The 18,657-nt window shown below is 45.8% G+C and overlaps 1 protein-coding gene across 14 annotated transcripts in view; it reads right to left on the reverse strand.

The window, feature by feature from the left end:
* The window catches only part of TACC1 (transforming acidic coiled-coil containing protein 1), a 109,267-nt gene that overhangs the window by 23,399 nt on the left and 67,211 nt on the right, over positions 1 to 18,657 (reverse strand). For 7 of the 14 annotated variants that reach the window (XM_047772425.1, XM_047772431.1, XM_047772424.1 and 4 more), the window contains 3 exons: positions 9,747 to 10,872; positions 5,321 to 5,381; positions 2,685 to 2,892 (listed from right to left, as the gene is read on the reverse strand). In XM_047772425.1, coding sequence (XP_047628381.1) covers positions 2,685 to 2,892; positions 5,321 to 5,381; positions 9,747 to 10,872 — 1,395 coding nt within the window. The remainder of the gene's footprint in view (positions 1 to 2,684; positions 2,893 to 5,320; positions 5,382 to 9,746; positions 10,873 to 18,657) is intronic. The other 7 variants (XM_047772429.1, XM_047772434.1, XM_047772428.1 and 4 more) reach the window with 3 other exon arrangements.

The raw sequence follows: 18,657 nt of genomic DNA on the forward strand, positions 1-18,657 counted from the left end.
TGCATTCTGCTGGTGCTGTGCTGTCTGTGCTCAAAGTCCCAATCAGCCAGGAGAAAGAGGGGCGGGTTAGTCGGCCATAAAGGGAACCAGGGCTTCAGGTGGAGAGGATGGCCAAGGCTGCCCCCTGGTGTCCATGAGAAGTTGTGCAAAGGAATTGTACTAACCACGGGGTCATTTCAGAAACGGGAAACACTGAAAGCTATACCGTCACCACATTGGGGGTGAATCTACACTCCAGCCCCAAAGGGTACCCTCGGTCAAACTAATAAATGTAGCAGATAAAACAAAAAGCTCTAAACTTCGAAGCCTGAAAACTAAACGCCTTATCCTCCCTGTATCCTTCAAACTGGTTTCCTTGTCTCCATTCTACTGCCCAGAGGCAACATTTTATTTTATTTTTTTTGCGGGGTGGGGGGAGTGTTGTGCCCAGGGGATGTGGAAGTGCCTAGACCGGGTACTGAACCCATGCCACAGCAGTGACCCAAGCCCCTGCAGTGACAACACTGGATCCTTAATCTATTGCACCACATGAGAACACCAGAGAGGCAACATTTTAGAGAAACCAACACTATGCCTTTTCTAATTAAAGGAACATGCTTTAACTCATTGAACAAAAAAATTTAAATATGGAGAAGCACACGAAACGCTAAAGCAACTCCTCAATATGCAATCACAAATTACTACTTTAGTGTACAACCTGTCAATAATGAATTATTTGAAACACAAATGTGACCAGCACTATTCTGCTTAAAAACTTTCCATGGCTCCCCTACACCAATAAAGCCCAAACTCCTTGGGATGACCTCGTATTCCCACTAGCCCTCTACTCACAGAGAGCTACTGGGCTTTTCAAAGACGTGGCTGGTTCCCTCCCATCCCCATGTGAGGTTTCCTAGGGCACAGCTGTGGATGCATCTATCAAGAGCAAGCCTGAAGGTGACCTCCCAGGAGACAGACTTGGCTTTGCCAATCTCACCTCTGTCCCCTCCCACCCCTGCAAGGCCCCGGCTTCATGACACAGCTAATCATTGGTTCTGACAGTGTTCATGGGAGCTGTGCTGTTGGCTCTGTAAACTTCTGCCAAAGGAATTTCCTCCTCATAAGGAAGGGGATCATTCAACAAACATGGACCATGCACCTACACCAGAGGAAAGTCCTAGATGAGTCACTCACAGTCCTTAATCCCAAGAAGTTTGTCAAAGATACCTTCCAAAATTAATACAGGGAATGGGGGACATGGGAAGAAATGTGCTGGGACCCAGGTGACCTGAGACAGGCCTGAAAGGTTGAGCAGAATTTCCTTTTTGTATTTTTTTCTTTTTAGGGCCACACCTGCGGCATATGGAAGTTCCCAGGCTAGGGGTCAAAATGGAGCTGCAGCTGGCAGCCTACACCGTGGCCACAGCCAAGGCAACATTGGATCTGAGCCACATCTGTGACCTACGTGCAGTGGCACCCCACTGAGCAGGGCCAGGGACTGAACCGACATCCTCACAGACACTATGTCAGGCTCTGAACTTGCTGAACCACAATGGGAACTCCAAGGATGGGTATAATTTCTATAGGAGATGGTGAAGAGGTGTTTCACACACGAGAATAAGTGTAGGTAACAGAATATCCCGTGTGACGAGTGCAGGGGGCATAAAAGGACCTGGCAAACAGGGTTGTCGGGGAGAATGTCAGGGCAGAAAGAGGCCTGGGAGGAAATAACAGTGCCTGGCATGTTTACTTGACAGATGGGAAACTGAGACTGAGGTAGGTGGGGTGGCTGGAGAGATAACCTCACAGAGTCCAGATTTCTACCTGCTTCCCTGGTTAGACGATAGATGGTGATTTTTAAAATTTTTAAAAGCCCCACACTACATTACACCACTGAAGGCCTGAGCTCTTAAATAATGTCTAGTGGAGTCAGGAACGTGGTGCTAAACATTTCACAAGTCACGGGTAAGGACACGACACAGCTTGCGACCTGGAAAAGGGCCTCGGATCTAGAAGGTTCAAAAGCGGAAGACAGAAGTTTCAGCACAGGTTAGTCTAGGTCTGCATCAGAACATGAAGAAGGATTCTGTAGGGTACTGGTCGGTTTCCATCCACCACATCTGTGAGCAGAAACATTGATAATAGTCGGCCGTGATGAAAACTATCCCATTACAACGTTAGCTTTGTGGTTAGAGGAATGTGGAACCAGACTGCTGAGAACTAGACTTCTAGCCCTCCCACCAACTAGACAAGTGATCTTGGCCGAGTTATTTAACTTCGGCTTCACCTACTAGCTCTGAAAAGGGGGAAAGAGAATGCTGCCTATTGAGAAGTGACCGAATACACAAAAAGCACTAAGAGCAGTGCCTGTACATAGAAGTAACTATACATGTTGTTGTCGGTATTTCTGCCCGTGAAACAAGGACCCCAAAATCACAACATGGGTACACGACACTTTACTTTAGGATGTGACCAGATGGAAGCAGGCTGACACATGGGTGTCTCCGTACATCCCGCCACACTTATCCACGCATCCACAGCGCTTCCAGACATCCTTGTGTGTCTCTCCTCCAGGCAAAGTCCAGATCAGGAACCTAATCTACTCTTCAAAGGTTCTCTAATCTCTCTAAGGCATCTCCTGCTCTGGGCTTCCAGGCATTTCAATTGCTTATGTACATTAGAGAGATGAAGATAAGCTTCCGTACCTGCTTCTGAGGATGAAAACGTATGATTTATGGCAGACACGGGAACATGGGAACAGTCAAAGTACTCCAGGTCTTCCTCTGGCTCACCTTTCCCCTCGGCCCCGGTGGGTTTCTGACCGCAGGTTGTGGACGCCAGCTTCTCCTCATCTGTTGCATGGCCATCCCTGTTGGAAATGTCAGAAATCTGGGAGATCACTGCTCCTTCATCCTGGGAAGGCAAGAGAGAAAATGCTACCGATTAGGAGGGCAAGCCACGGGGAAGGCCACCTCACAGGGATGGCCATGCAGCGGCCACTGAGCAACGGGCATTGTCCCCAGGCTGGGGGACAATCCAGGAAAGAAGCTGCAGCCTCTGAGTCAGAAAAGGCTGTATTTTCTAGGACCTTGCTTCTGTGATTTCAACTTGAGGTTTGAAAAAATTAAGCTTTTCTAGTCTAAATTCATAAGCAAGATGTTTACGTGGTTGAAGGCAGTGGTTCTCATGTATTCTGCTCAGACTGCTCCTAAAGTTTTTTGGGGAAATTTATATACTCCTTTGCATTTTCAGGTGACATCCAAAATCTGAGTAGGCGTTTCCATTGTGGCTCCGGGGGTTAAGAACCCGTATTCATGAGGATGCGGGTTCAATCCCTGACCTTGCTCAGTGGGTTAAGAATCTGGTGTTGCCCACAAGCTGCGGCATCGATCGCAGATGCGGCTCGGATCTGGCAATACTGTGGCTGTGGTGCAGGCCGGCAGCTGCAGCTCCAATTCGACCCCTCGCTTGGGGATTTTCATATGCCACTGGTGCAGCCCTATAAATTAAACAAAAAATAAAAACCTCTGAGTAGAAGTTCAAATAGTCACAAGGGATACAATATCTGCTATGCATTATTTGTTTGCTTATTTATTTGTCCTTCTGGTTTTCTTGTTGTAAGTGACACAAAGCACTGTATAACTTTAAAGTGTGCAGCATGATGATCTGACTTATATACATCATAAAATTATTACAAATTATAATAATTAACTTTAGAGAACATCCATACTCTCATACAGATACAAAATAAAAGAAACAAATTCTGTTATATTTTAAATATGAATTTTGCTTATTAATTTAATCTAGTTATTTGATACTTTCTGATTTAAAAAATCAAACATGAACAAGCTCTTTAATAGAAACTTACATTATTCCTTCACCTCTTTGAATTTGCATTTTCTCTCTACTTCCATCAAGAAATTATTCCAAAGAAATGCATTTGCATGCCTGAATGTCATTTAATGCTCTCCTATTTGTTTAAAATTTTTTCTCTATGACCATAAGTCTCTGTAAGTGCTAACATTTTTTCTTATGAAGGGTCATCATTATAATGACAAATGCACAATTTAGTCTAAAAATATTACAGTGTCTGATAAGTGCAACAGAAAATGAAAGTAGATTTTTTAAAAATGGACATCAATTACAATTTTGTTGCATCAATTTTTAAAAACTTTTACAATGCAATGTGTCTTTTTCCTGAAGTAAGTCAAAGGTAAATTTTTCATGATTCTTGCTGCCTGTTTTAGCAGCATGTGAAGATGAATACTTTATACATTGTAATAGATGAATAAGCAATGAAATTGCAAATCTTTTTGGTTTTTCAAAATCTTAAACCATGTTCCAAGTTTTTGGTTTAAATTAAACTTAAAATGGATTCTATTAACCAATGGGCATATTTTTGTAATCACAGTTACACTGAAAAAAAGTTTTAAAAGGCAAAAATAAAGGACCTCATTGCAATCAAATGGGTCCAGACTTTTGGCTTTTTTATTTGTGTTTCCCAATTAATTATCATTGAAAAATATGTGCTGCTAGAATGAAACAAAAGTCAGTATCAATTTTACTCCTGTTTTTCATTTTATAATTATAATCAATAAGAAGCCAGAAGTCTTACTTATATAAGTAGATGAAACAAAAGGAAGTTTTATAACAAAAACGTCTCAATTCTTTGAAGCCCTTTCCAAGTTATGAACCAAAAAATTCTATCATCAATAATTGTCTTTTAAATTGAGATATAATTGGCATATACCTTTGCGTCAAAAATTATTTATAATCATCTATCTGCTGACCATTCAGGTTCTCCTATTTTGTTGAAAGCAATAAAGTGGAAAACCATCTGACTTAAAAAATATATTATCCAGGAGTTCCCTGGTGCCTCAGTGGGTTAAGGATCTAACACTGTTGTTGCTGTGGCCAGGGTTTGATCCCTGGCCCCAGAACGGCTGCATGCTGAGGGTGAGGCCAAAACATATATACATACATATATATATATATATATATATATATATATTCTAGCCACTGGAGTCAATTACCTTCTTAAAACTTACACCAATATTTCAAATCCACTCCCTTTTGGGGCCCCAGAAGTTTCACACCCAGTGGTGATGCACCTTAGCGATGAGACTGAGAACGAGACGGGTGAGAGGGACTTTACCAAAAAAGTGGGAAAAGAGTAACTGCAAAGGATCCCTTGTCTTCAGAGGCCTTCTCAGATCATCTTAGGAGGCCAAGCATCTGGGAACTGGTTTCCACACAGCTGAGCTCTCAGATCCCCATGGGAAAATCTTCTTTAGTCACCACCCGTGAAGACACTGTCCGGGGGGGGCGGGGACAGACTTACCTGAGAACACCCATCCAAAGCAAGAGACTGGGCTTCATATTTCTTCACCTTACAGCCACTCCTGGGAAAAGACAAACAAGACACCAGGCCGGTTTGGAATCACATTGACAGCCTTGGAGCTAGGAGATGGAGCGGGCGGCGGAGTGTGCAGACAGAAGCCGAAGCGAGCAGCCCCACACGAGTCACATGTGTACGAGCAGACATGGGAGCACCTTCCCGTCTCTGGATCTTCTCCCAGGAGACAGGGCAAGCAAAGAACTGTGATTCAGTGACCGCCCCACTTGTTTCTGCGGGAGGCTAACCACCAGGACCCAGGCCCCTGGGTCACTACTTGTATACCAGCAGTAGCCTTTCCCAGAGTAGCCCCAGCACTTGGAGACGGTCGGGTCACCTGACCTGCACTCACGTAGCTTTGGTATTTGCTAGAAAAATTACCACGCCAGACCACGTTCTTTAGAAATTCTTTATTGCACTAAGAGCCACGGGAGTCTGGTAAGACAGCTCCAGACCTGTGTGCTCACAGAGGAGGGCTGGGCAACAGAAGGGATGAAATAAAAATACCTGAGTAAAGTGTTATCATTCTTATTACGTAGGAAGATGGAAAGCGAACGTCAGGGCCAGAACAGGGGAAGCTCAAAGCACCTGCTGTATTTAAGCTGGTTCTGTTTTTGTTGGCTGCCCCAAAGCATATGGACTTCCCAGGCCAGGGATCAGATCCAAGCCGAAGTTGCGGCCTGCACCGCAGCTGTGGCAACACCAGATCTTTTAAACCACTGTGCGTCCTGGTGCTGCAGAAACACCACTGATCCTGTTGTGTCACAGTGGGAACTCCTAAGCTGGTACAAACTTTGTGATCCGAAGGCTAGTTCAGATTCTGTTCTGTTTTTTGTTTGTTTTTTCTTTTCTTTTTCATTTCTTTCTTTTTTTTTTTTTTTTCTTTTTATGGCCACATCTGTGGCATATGGTAGTTCCCAGGCTACGGCTGAATCAGAGCTGCAGTTTCAGGCCTACACCACAGCCAGAGAAACTCGGGATCTGAGCCACATCAGCTCACAGCAGCACCAGATCCTTAACCCACTGATCGAGGCCACGGATCAAAACTGCATCCTCACGGACACTACGTCGGGTCCTTAACCCACTGAGCCACAATGGGAACTCCTGTTCCATTATGATGAACTTAAAATTTCCAGTACCAACACTCTGACCCCTGCAAGTCTTTCTTGTTCTGTGGGGCAAAGGCAAAGACCAGCATACCTAGGTGCCACCCCCTAGTGCCTGGTTTTCTTTCCAGGCTTGAAAGTCACCCCTGCCACCAAACTCAAGATAAAATGTATCTCTTGCTCCAAGGCGGCCACCTTCTCCTATCATCAAAAACATCAATTGTTTCTGACATTAAATAGCAGAGCAGTTCCTCAGACACTGCGGGGGTGATGGGGGGCCAAGCCAGCACGCAGCAGCGCAGCGCCACATGGGGCGTGCCAAGCCGGGGAATGCAAGCTCTGGCACCTGAGGTGGGAGGGCCCACCTCCTCTCCCTGAGGCACAGACTGCAAGGCTCAGCTGACTCATGGGGCAGCAAATGAAATGCACAAAACCACCAGAAGATCAAACTCAGAAAGGGAGGCCAACATGCTATGAAGAGATGCTGGGGGTAGGGAGGCGGCGGGGGAGCTGCCAAAGGTCCCAGCGAGAAACGGAAAACAACAGTGGGGGTACTTACAACAGAAAACAGAGAAATTTCACTTGTTCAGAGGTCCTGAGGCACCAACGAAATTAGAGACAGGAAAGAGACAGATGGAGAGAAAAATCATGTAAAGCCTAGAATACTTCTCTCTAGTCTGGCAGACATAGAGACTGCAAAACACTCTCTATGAGGTGAGACACAAATTAAAAATGTCATCCTGGTGACTGTTACCACTGGTGAGTGAATGATTATCAGGAGTAAGGACATGGTAGAAAAACTTGGAACTGCCAGACAGTCAAATGCACAGATGAAGAGTAAACTCTCAAATACTTGTAAATGTATAAAACAACACGACTGCGGAGTATGTTTACTCTTTTTTTTTTTCTTTTTGCCCGTGCCCATGGCACATGGAAGTTCCCAGGCCAGGGATCGAACCCACACCAAAGCAGTGACTCACGCCGGATCTTTAACCTGCTGCGCCACCAGAGAACCTGAGTACATTTACTTTTTTTTGTTTGTTTTTGTTTTTTTAGGCATATGGAGGTTCCCAGGCTAGGGGTCCAATCAGAGCTACAGCTGCCAGCTTACACCACAGCCACAGCAACTCCAGATCTGAGCCACATCTGTGCTCTATACCACAGCTCACAGCAACGTTGGATCCTTAACCCACTGAGCAAGGCCAGGGATCGAACCTGTGTCCTCATGGATACTAGCTGGGGTCATTACCACTGAGCCATGATGGGAACTCCAACAAAGTGGTTTTAAATAATTTACCTTATTTGGTCCACAAAATCCAAATCATAGGATGATGTTTATGGAAAAAGAATATGAGAAGTGACTTACATCATCTTTTAAGAAGTCACACAAGTACGGTTATCAGAACCTCTAACTTTCCACTAGAGTCTACCTCCACCTATATATTTCTACAATGAGGGGATGTGCTAAAGAAAATCCCAGAGTTACACAAGGGGTCGAGCACCCTTCTGCAGAAAGGACGAGGAAACAAGAACTTTGGCTACATATGAGTTTCTTTAAAAAAATCTCTAAGGTTTTTAGATCAAGAAGTCCATTCATCAAAAACATAACAGGAGGAAAATGCTAGCAGGTGAGGGTGGCAGGACTGGGGAGACAGTGCTCGGTGCTGCAGAAAACAGGTGTAGGATAACTCCTCTTCCTCTGGCCCTGACTGGCTCTTTTGCAACCTGAACGCACAACTGCACGCCCTCAACAAGCAAATGAAGGGAGCCCCCCAGTGACCCCTTATCCACCCCGCTGGGAAGGACTACCCATACCTACAGTAGCCCATGTTAGAAAGCATCCAGGCAAAGCCTGGCCATCGCATCCCCTGGGCACTGTCTAGACGTAGGTAACTAACCTGGGCCACATAAGAGTACTCTGAGGACACCTGATCCAAAATACTTTTAAGCAACCATTTAACTGCTCATCTATAACCAAAGAACAGATTGAGAACTACGAATGACATTTCATTTCTTCCGATGTTCTAGGGAATGTTCTGGGGCTGCGGAAGGACCAGTTCCTACCTTCTTCAAGCTTTTTGGTCCTGACTGATAACGCTCAGCTCTTTAAACCTTTTTCTCTGGTGCCAATCACCAGGCCACCCGGCATTTTCCTTTAAGTCACAATCATGCTGGAGATCACTGTCCCAGCTGGGCTGTGGTGACAAGAAGCATTTCTTCTCACCTTCCCTTTCCCTATTTCATCCTCCATGTCACGGGTCCTTCTTTACATCTAATTTTTAGTAAGATGTCAGAGGACACTGAGAAAGATGGTTGACTCAAGTTTTGTGATAAGGAACTTTGTGACAAATTTAAACTGAAACATGACACGGACCATGGCCTGAGGGTGACCATTCTGAGAGCTCCAAGGACCTTGCAAAAGTAGCTCCAGATTTCACAGAAGAGGGGAGTCAGGAGAAAGATTTCACACGACAAAAGACTAATGGACTAATTCAGTCAGATCTGGGCAACTGTTTAAAATATATTCTTGACTTTTTTTTCACCTCCTCACTAATAGAGCCAGAAGCTTTACCAGGAGACATAAGAATTCTCACACCTTTTAGTGGTGGGTTTGTTTCCATCAAAAACCAGAGCTCAAGTGAAAAGACTTCTATAAGACCCTTTGCCACATGTTACTGACACTACACAGGTGACTTGCACACTTGGAATTTTTCTTTTACCCACAGAGAGTCAGAAGATGGCGACTGGCACTGATACTTGCATAAAAATACAAGCATATAAAAAATCCTGTGTATAAAACGATTCCTGACAGCTCAGACAGGATTTCTGAAAACCCTAAGTTCCTAAGCCAGAGACTGATTCTGAGCTGCAGCTGTGGCATCACCAGATCTATTAACCCACTGCACCTGGCCAGGGATCCAACCCTCAGCTCTGCAGCAAACAGATTCTTAACCCACTGTGCCACAGTGGGAACTCCAACATGCTCTTTTTTATTGAACAGGAAAAAAGTACCCAAGGTGGGAGGGAAAAAGAACTCAACTGAATAAGCTGAGGGGTTCAGAAGCAAGGCAGACAAGAAGGAAACCTCTGGTACGTGGGACTCCACACCAGAGTTAGGTAAACAGTGAAGACTGCAGTAGGAAGTTATGAGCTTGCTGTCTGCCCTGGGGCGCCTCCGAGAGAACTTCGTTCACCAAAACCAAAAGCAGTGGCTGCCAAACTCACAAGGAGGACAGAATGCAACACCCCCACCCAACCTCACTCACGTTATTAAACGTGACTTTGGCTTCTTGGGTGACTCTAAGATTTCACTGATATGATTACCGGTGGGAGACACAAAGTCACTGCCTGTTAAAGTCAGAGTGGGTTTAAAGGGATCCAGGGATTCGTCAATGTCGTCCTGGTCGAAGCAGTAGGAGCCCTGAGAGGGGAGCGGGGGGCAGTGCTGCAGGATGGAGGGGCTTCCAAAGGGACCGAGGCCAGGGCTTTCCCAGGGACGGGGGTCCAACGGCGGAGAGTCTCGGAGGCCGGGAGCATCCTCTGCAGCCAGGCCTGGAAGCAACTCCAAATCTTTGGCGCCCACTGGCTCCCCAGAGCAATCTTTCCTGACCTCGGGGGTCAGTCTGTTCCCCAGCTTCCTGCCCAGTTTTTGCGGGAGGGATTCCCTGGACTCTGCATCTTCCACATCTTCTGCGAAATCCAACTGGAGCCTCAGAGGTGAGCCCCTTGCCTCCTCAAGCACCTCAAACCCTGAGTCGTTGGTGTCACTACTAGGGACGCCTGGCCTCTCCTTAACTGCAGGGGGATGTTTCTGGATCCTGGCAACTCCTAGTCGGGAAGGGCTGGAATTCTCAGCCACCTCATCAGGACCGAACCGGCAGGACGGCCTGGTGAGGTGCGTGCCCTCCGGAGCCAGGTCGGAACCCAAGAACTCGCTGCCAATTGCCTTCTTCCTCAGGGGTACGGGCTTGGGCTTCCTCAGCCTGCTTCTGCCAACTGCGGGCTCCAGGCCCGTGCTCCCCGTCTTCAGGTCGACCTCCGTGGAAGCCCCCAGCATGACCCCTATATTGTCCTCTGTCATCGCCTCGTCCTGGGTGCCACCCACTGAGCGGGGGGCCGCCACCTCGCCTAAGACAGCAGGGGTGCTGCCATGAGCTGCTTTTGTTCCAAGCGCCGCCAGGACATCTGTGGGCTTCTTGGTTTCTATGGAAAATGGCCTCACTATTGAGATTTTGCTAACATCGTGTTCAGGTTCTTCTCTGAGATCCTTGATGGGGGAAGAGTCTGCAGCAGCCCGTGGAGCCACCTCGTGTTCCGAGGGTCTAGAACAAGCCTCTGTCGAAAATTTTTCTACCACTTCTGCCACCAGATGTTCGTCCACTTCTTGTGAATCTGGAACAAAACACAAAGGCCACCTATCAACAAATTATCTTTTCGGCACTGATCAATATTCTCTACTAGCAGAATCCACAGAGAGATAGACAGGACGCCCTTCCCTCTTTGCTTTTACCAGCTTCCCTACAGTTCGGCAGGGATGGCGGTGTGGCCTGAAAGGGCACAGCTGGTACTACACCCTAAAATGAGGTTTTTCAGAGTTCCTGTTGTGGCTCAGCAGGTTAAGAACCCAACACAGTATCTGTGAGGATGTGGGTTCAATCCCTGGCCTTACTCAGTGCGTTAAGGATACAGTGCTGCTGCAAGCTACAGCTCGGATCTGGCATTGCTGTGGCTATGGTGTAGGCCAGCAGCTGTAGCTCCATTTTACCCCCGGCCCAGGAACTTCCATATGTCACACGTGTGGACTTAGAAAGAAAAATTTCCATCCCAAACGGTGTGTGTGCATTATTCAAGTTATGCAAATAACCAAGTTATACAAATAATAATTATACCAAACAGAGCTATTTAGGAAAAGATCATGGGCCCTCTGCAAAGCATACTAATATGCTAAAATTCATAGGTTAAAATAACTGGTCTAGAAGAAACTCTGGACACTGACAGTTTAGGCAGAGAGATCTGATCTGCCACTGACATGGTTCCCAAGCACTGCCTGACTGCCTGGATTTTTATGCAGTAAGCAGATTTTAATCTCTGGATGTTTAAAATAAGTAAAACTTCTCCCCCAGAGTAGAATTTAAAAAACTGGACTGTTTTAAAATTAAATGAAAAACTCATCATGGCCTGCTCAGAATAACTTCTCTACATACTTTTATAAACTAAAAGAAGAACCAAATAAAGAAACTAATTTAAAAAAGGAGCAACAGAAAAATGGCTTTGAGAACAAACAGCCCTTATTTTAATAAGACACAGATCATAAAACAATAACATTTTTTTCTTTACAAGTTCCCTCTCTTAGGCCAGAAATTGTCTCAAATCATTTGTGAAAATTAAAGATCCTTTTAAATTGGGGTCTTATTAGGAGAAACACTGCAATCAGGAAAGTGAAAATGAGGGTATTTCTGAGACACTGCATGCCTAACTTAGAGATCTGAAGTAATAATAAAGTAGCAGCAAAAAGTGAGGAAATTGGTTATCTCAGTATCTCATGATTTAAGGGAAACTCAGAGATGACCGTCTAGTCCTACTTCCTAATCCTAATCCTAGTCTAGAATCAAAGGACCGAGCATCACTGGGGTAGTTTTTAAAAGCTCTCACACATCATCTTCTTCTTTTCAGTGCTGCACCTGCAGCATATGGCTCCCAGGCTAGGGGGGTTGAAATCGGAGCTGCTATTGTTGTGTACACCACAGCCACAGCAACACCGGATCCTTAAGCCACTGAGTGAGACCAGGGATTGAACCCTTATCCTCACAGAGACAACAGTGGATCTTTAACCCACTGAGCCACAACAGGAACTCCACACATCTCTTTATATGATTCCTTTATAGCTTAAATTTGCAAGGGTTTACAAATTATTCTGCCCAATGCTTCAGATAATCTACCAATGCCCAATATGTCTTGTTTTTAAAAATATATTTAACTATTACTAATACTATAATTAAAAAAAAAAAAAAGCTCTCAATTCATGACGTCTGGCCTTCAACATATTTCAAAAGGATGTTTTTTGTTTGGGGGAGTTTTTTTTGGCTGTCCCACAGCATTTGGAAGTTCTCAGGCCAGGGATCAAACCTGGGCCACAGCAGCAACCCAAGCCACTACAGAGATAAAGCTGGATACCCAACCTGCTGAGGAACTTCCAAAAGGATATTTTTTAAAAAGAGGAAGCAGGAGTTCCCGTCATGGCACATGGTTCTGACTAGGAACCATGAGGTTTCCGGTTCGATCAATGGCCTTGCTCAATGGATTAAGGATCCGGCGTTGCTGTGAGTTGTGGTGTAGGTCGCAGACACGGCTCAGATCTGGCGTGGCTGTGGTGTAGGCCGGTGGCTACAGCTCCAATTAGACCCCCAGCCTGGGAACCTCCATATGCCGCAAATGTGGCCCTAAAAAACAAATAAATAAATAAAATAAAAAGAGGAAGCAAATGTGGTAAAATCTTGAAAACTGTTGAACCCAGGGGTGGGTGTAAAGGGGTTTTCATTGTACTATTTTCTTTGCTGTATACTTTTGAAAACTTTCCAAATAATTTCTTTTTTGGGGGGGGGGGGCTGCACCCGAGGCAGGCTAGGGGTCCAATCGGAGCTGTAGCCGCCTGTCTACGCCATAGCCACAGCCACGTCCAGATCTGAGATGCATCTTTGACCTACACCAGCTCACAGCAACGCCAGATCCTTAACCCACTGAGTGAGCCAGGGATCGAACCCACATCTTCATGGATACTAGTCGGACTCATTGTCACTGCGCCTCAATGGGAACTCCCAAAATAAAAAAATTTTAAACCCAACTGCATTATGCAAAGAATTTTAACAAGAATGCTTTACCATATACTAGCAATTTTACCTTGTGTACAGACACCCTATTCTCTCTCTGTATATCTGAGCTGTTACGACACTGTTACTGCTTGTTTCTCTCGGCTGATAGGGGGTGGCGAGACAAGCAATGATGAAAACACACCATCAAAAACCCAAAAATCGGTGAAAATCTGAGCGAAACAGGCTCCGTTAGAAGCCAGGCCAGGTCTGGGCACACCTGCTCATGCCCTGGCATCAGTCGGTTATACAAAATCGAATCTTAATGTACCAAAGTAGAAAGAGTTACCACTTATTTTATGTGAGCCACGAAGGATGTTTAAGCAGGGATGGAATAAAATCAGACTTATGTTCTCAACAGCTCACTCAGGTTGAAATGGGGAGAAGTGCTGGAAGAAGGTCAAAATGGAAGAAACACCAGCGGGCCATTCTGGGGGCTTTGGCTAGGGTGGTGCTAACAGGCAGAAGGACGTGCACGGTTTAAGAGAATGAGGTGAAATTGATAAGGTTGGAAGGAGGACTGAAGGAGGTGGAGGTATCAAAGACGGCTCGTACGTGTTCAGCCTGTGCAGCAAAAGGATGGTGTTACCACTCACTGAAGTCTGGGGATACCAGATGAAGAGCTTGGGGGCTGGCAGAGGGGGCTGCAAGGCCAGCCCCGGACACCGAGGGCTGTTTGGGACTCCGAAGCAGCGATGCTGAGTATGAAGTAGGTACGTGCAGAGGACTGTGAACAGTACTTGACATGATGGAAGCCATGAAGAGATCACCTTCAAAGTCACATCGGCTACCACCTCCTGTAAAGTAGCTCCCTCCTACACGTTCATCTTTGAACCTTAGCATCTTTTAATCTAATTTTTTTGGCCGTGCCCATAGCATGTGGAGTTCCCACGTCAGGGATCGAACTGGTGCCACAGCAGCCACCAAAGCCACAGCAGTGACAAAGCCAGATCCTTAAACTGCGGAGTCCCTGGGGAACACAATCTAAATTTTTTTTCTGCTGTACAGCATGGGGACCAAGTTACACATACATGTATACATACTTTTCCCTCCCATTGTTGTGTTGTGATGTAAGTATCTAGACATAGTTCTCAGGGCTACACAGCAATCAATCTAAATTTTTAAGAGGTTGGTTACCTTTTTTCCTAAAAAAAGAAAGTTTACCTGAAAAAGATTAATTTAATTTAGAATAATTTAGATTAATTTATTCTAATTTAATTTAGAATAAAACTTGACATTTAACTGCCTTTGTAAATTAAAAGAGTTTTTAATTTACAAAGGTGGGGTTTTCTGTCCCCCAGGGCTATTTAAGTTTTATTGAAGTTTAATTAATTCACAAGGTTGTGATAATTTCTGCTGTACAGCAAAGTGACCCAGTCACAGACAGACACACATCCATTCTCTCAGATTCTTTTCCCACAGAGATTATCATGGAATATTGGGTAGAGATCTCTGGTTCCCAAAAGACTAATACTGTTAAAGAATGACATCACAGCTACATAGGAAAGCGCCCAAACATTTTAGAGACGTATACTGAGATATCTGTGATATGATACTTCGAATTTGTTTTACAAATACTTAAGCAAAAAAAAAAAAAAAAAAGATAAAGGGGAGTTCCTGTCATGGCTCAGCAGCAACGAATCTGACTAGCATTCATGAGGATGCAGGTTTGATCCCTGGCCCCGCTCAGTGGATTAAGGATCCGGTGTTGCCGTGAACTGTGGTGTATGTCTCAGACATGGCTCAGATCCTGCATTCCTGTGGCCGTGGCATCAGCTGGCATCTGTAGCTCTGATTCAACCCCTAGCCTGGGAACCTCCATATGCCACGTGTGTGGCCCGAAAGAAAGAAAGAAAGAAGATAAAAGGATAGTGAGTGGACACAGGTCTGGGAAAATCTGGACAATGACTTAATCTGGGCCATGGGAACACAGAGGTTCCACTTTTGCATGTACCATGGGAAGCTGATGACAATACAAAAAAAAAATTGTCTTTTGTCACATGACTTTCTCTGCCATTCTCCTCTCCTTGCCACTAACCTCAACACTCCCTCAGGGGGCCCTAGGCACCAATACCTGGGGACTCTGTGTCCTTCCCACAGGCCTGAGATACGGGACAAGGGAGGCTGAGACTGGAGAGGACAGTGGCTCCAACCCAGTGGCCCTTTCCTTTCCTGGAACCTTTTGTCCCTTTCCTGATTCCTTCACCATCAGTCCCATGCCTCCCAGAGACCAAGGGGAAACCCACAGGGTACTCATTCACTTACTCTCTCTTGGCTCTCAATTTCTGCCCTAATCCCCTCCCTCAGAAAAGGGCAGGGCCAGAGTTCCCACTGTGACTCAGTGGCTTAAGAAGCCGACCAGTATCCATGAAGATGTAGGTTCAATCCCTGGCCTTGCTCAGTGGGGTAAGGATCTAGCGTTGCTCTGAACTGCAGTGTAGGTCGTATATGCAGCTCAGATCCCACATTGCTGTGGCTGTGGTGTAGGCCAGCAGCTACAGTTCTTATTCAACCCCTAGCCTAGGAACATCCACATGCTACAGGTGCGGCCCTACAAAGCAAAAAATAAGACAAAGGGAAAAAAAAACCTCACTTCTCACCTATCTGGAAAAGACATTTTTTGAGTAAAATTTTATTAGCATGTGCACTCTCCATCAGCAAGAGTCTGGGTACCAGCAGACCCCACATGCCCAGGTCTGCCCTGCAACAGAACCTAACTTGCAAGCATCTGGCCACCAGTAACTAACTCAGTGAGAAGTAAAACACCCAAAGTGTCCGCAGGTTCCAGTTCGGATGGGAGCTCTAACCTGGGCTATCGGCCCTTGCTTTTGTCTGAGAACACTGCTATGTAACTGACCTCCCTCTATTCATCCTTCCATTTCACCAAAAATCCTTCAAAACCTTCCTCCAGGGCACCGATCAGCTGATCAGCGTTCTCCCTGGAATGAGTCTGATGAGTCTGGATGATTCTGACAAGCACAGCATTGCCTGGCGGCTGGGTGAACGAAGACAGAACGGAGATCAGGAGATGAATTCAAAGGCGAACACAGAGGAAATCCAAAAATAGACCAACATTTCCACTTCTGCCGAGTCTGTTGCTGTTAATGAAACTCTTCCTTTCAACAAGCTGCCTCTTCTAAATCTAAAACGTGTGATGCTCTGAAGCAGTAGATGCCTTTTATGCTTTTTCAGGATGTAGACTATTCTCATGTAAGAGGAGATTTTTCCCTCCCCTCCCCCCACTTTATAATATTTCTAAAAGAAAAGGCACAGAATGCCAAGATTTTAAACACTCAAGTAACAGCTTGACATTCTGGTATGCACTCTGGTATTTTGAAAATAGACTGGGTTAAAATACAAGTTTATGAAAAACCTTGAAAACCTCAGAAGGGGAGAAATGCCATGAATACAAAATATTTTTGCAACTCAGAAACGTATTCAGCTACGATATGCTGAGAACCTGCTCTGCTCGCTGCTTCCATGCGGATAATCTCATTTAAGAGGAGATAAAACAGCAACCACAGGGGAAACATTGTATATTAACACTTCGGATTTGGCCTTTTTCTCAAATATGCTTGATTTCCCCCCCCCCCCCCCTCAGAATTTAACTTTTTGCTAAACGTTGTCTGCAGGCTCCTAGTAGATCTGCCCATCACTTCTCTCCTTTAGCTACACGAGGCCCCTTCTGTGGGCTTCTAAATACTGGATATGAAAAGTAACAAAGCTGCCAAAATGTAAACAGCCCTCCCATGTGGCACAGACACTGGCCTCCTCCTAACCTCAAAATCTGAACAGTCTTAGTGCATCCAAGACTAAAAGGCACAGGTCTGATTCTGAGGTTAATACAAAATCTCTGAAAACGAATGCCTTTACAGTAATTCAGGAAGAAGGGTTCTCAGAGAAACTTTCAGAAGGTCCATGAAGCCCCTGAAATTCGATGAAAAACACCAGAGGCTTTTCCACGGGAGAGAAAATCCACAGCCTTCCTTATAGCCTGGACCTAGAAACCACCGAGCAGAAGACTGCAGTTTAGGACCATTTTTAGGGTCCTCGAAAGGACTCTTCTCAGTACTTGAGGGTTACAACCTCCACCTCCCCCCAGTCATGACACTGGGGTCTAAATACTCTTACGCTACTGGGAGAAAAAAAGCTCATCATCAAAGAAGAAAGCTCGTCACCCCCTGAGAACATTCCAAAGGCATGCTGCAAGAGCCGTTTTAAGCAATTTCAAGTGTGGACTAAATGTCTGAGAGGGCACACTCACCAAAACACTGATTTAAATTGTTTAAACAGAAGGCAGTCGCTGGCTCCAGATAAGGTGACATTAAGACTGGACTGAAGGGCGGGTGGCAGGGCCCTAAGGGACACCAAAGTCCGTGAAAGCCAGTGGGGGTGGTCCCGACAGGGCACTGGAGTGGGAGGAAGGGACACTCGGACAGACCGCCCCCATGGGAAGTCAGGCCTCCCAGGAACAGGCCTGGGTGAAGGCTTTCCTCCTCTGGAGGATGGTCTGGGTTCTGCTGAGCAGAGGGTGGCATAAGGTCAGGAGGCAGCCAAAGTGTGTGGCCCAGTCTGCACACCCTTCTCCACTCCCTGCTCACACGGGGCCCTTCTCTTCTAGTGACTGTCAGGCACTTCAAGAACCTTCATTTGGGCGTTCCCGTTGTGGCTCAACAGATTAAGGACCCAACATAGTGCCCAGGAGAATCTGGGTTTGACCCCTGGCCTCGCTCAGTGGGTTAAGGATCCGGCATTGCCGTGAGCTGTGTAGGTCGCAGATGTGGCTTGGATCTCATGTTGATGTGGCTGCAGTGTAGGCCTGCACTTGTAGCTCCTATTGGACCCCTAGCCTGGAAACCTCCATATGCTGCAGGTGTGGCCCTGAAAAATAAACAAATAAATAAAAAATGAAAAATTGGGAAAATGTGCTCACTTTCACACGATTAACAGGATATGTTTCTAACCCATCAGACTTGTAAAAATTAAAATACATTGGACGCTCAGTCCCAGGGGCCAGGCGAGTGGCCGGCTGGCACACTCAGCCGTGTGTGGGGAAGTGGATGTGCGACCACCTGGAAGACTGAGAGCACCTACCCTAATCCAAACCGACCAGATGCTTTATCTCATGATCTCCACAGCTAGGAGTTTTAACTATGCTCACAGAGAGGGCCAACCACACTCAGGTACAAGGATGAGGACATTCCCACACACTCTGGGGCCATTCCAAAGTACCACAGGGCAGGACAGATGATTTAAGGGGCAGCATGACCTGGGAATACTATGCGACTGTCAAACAATACGTGGACCTCTA

The sequence above is a fragment of the Phacochoerus africanus genome, chromosome 3, assembly GCF_016906955.1.
Source record: "Phacochoerus africanus isolate WHEZ1 chromosome 3, ROS_Pafr_v1, whole genome shotgun sequence".
Taxonomy (NCBI): domain Eukaryota; kingdom Metazoa; phylum Chordata; class Mammalia; order Artiodactyla; family Suidae; genus Phacochoerus; species Phacochoerus africanus.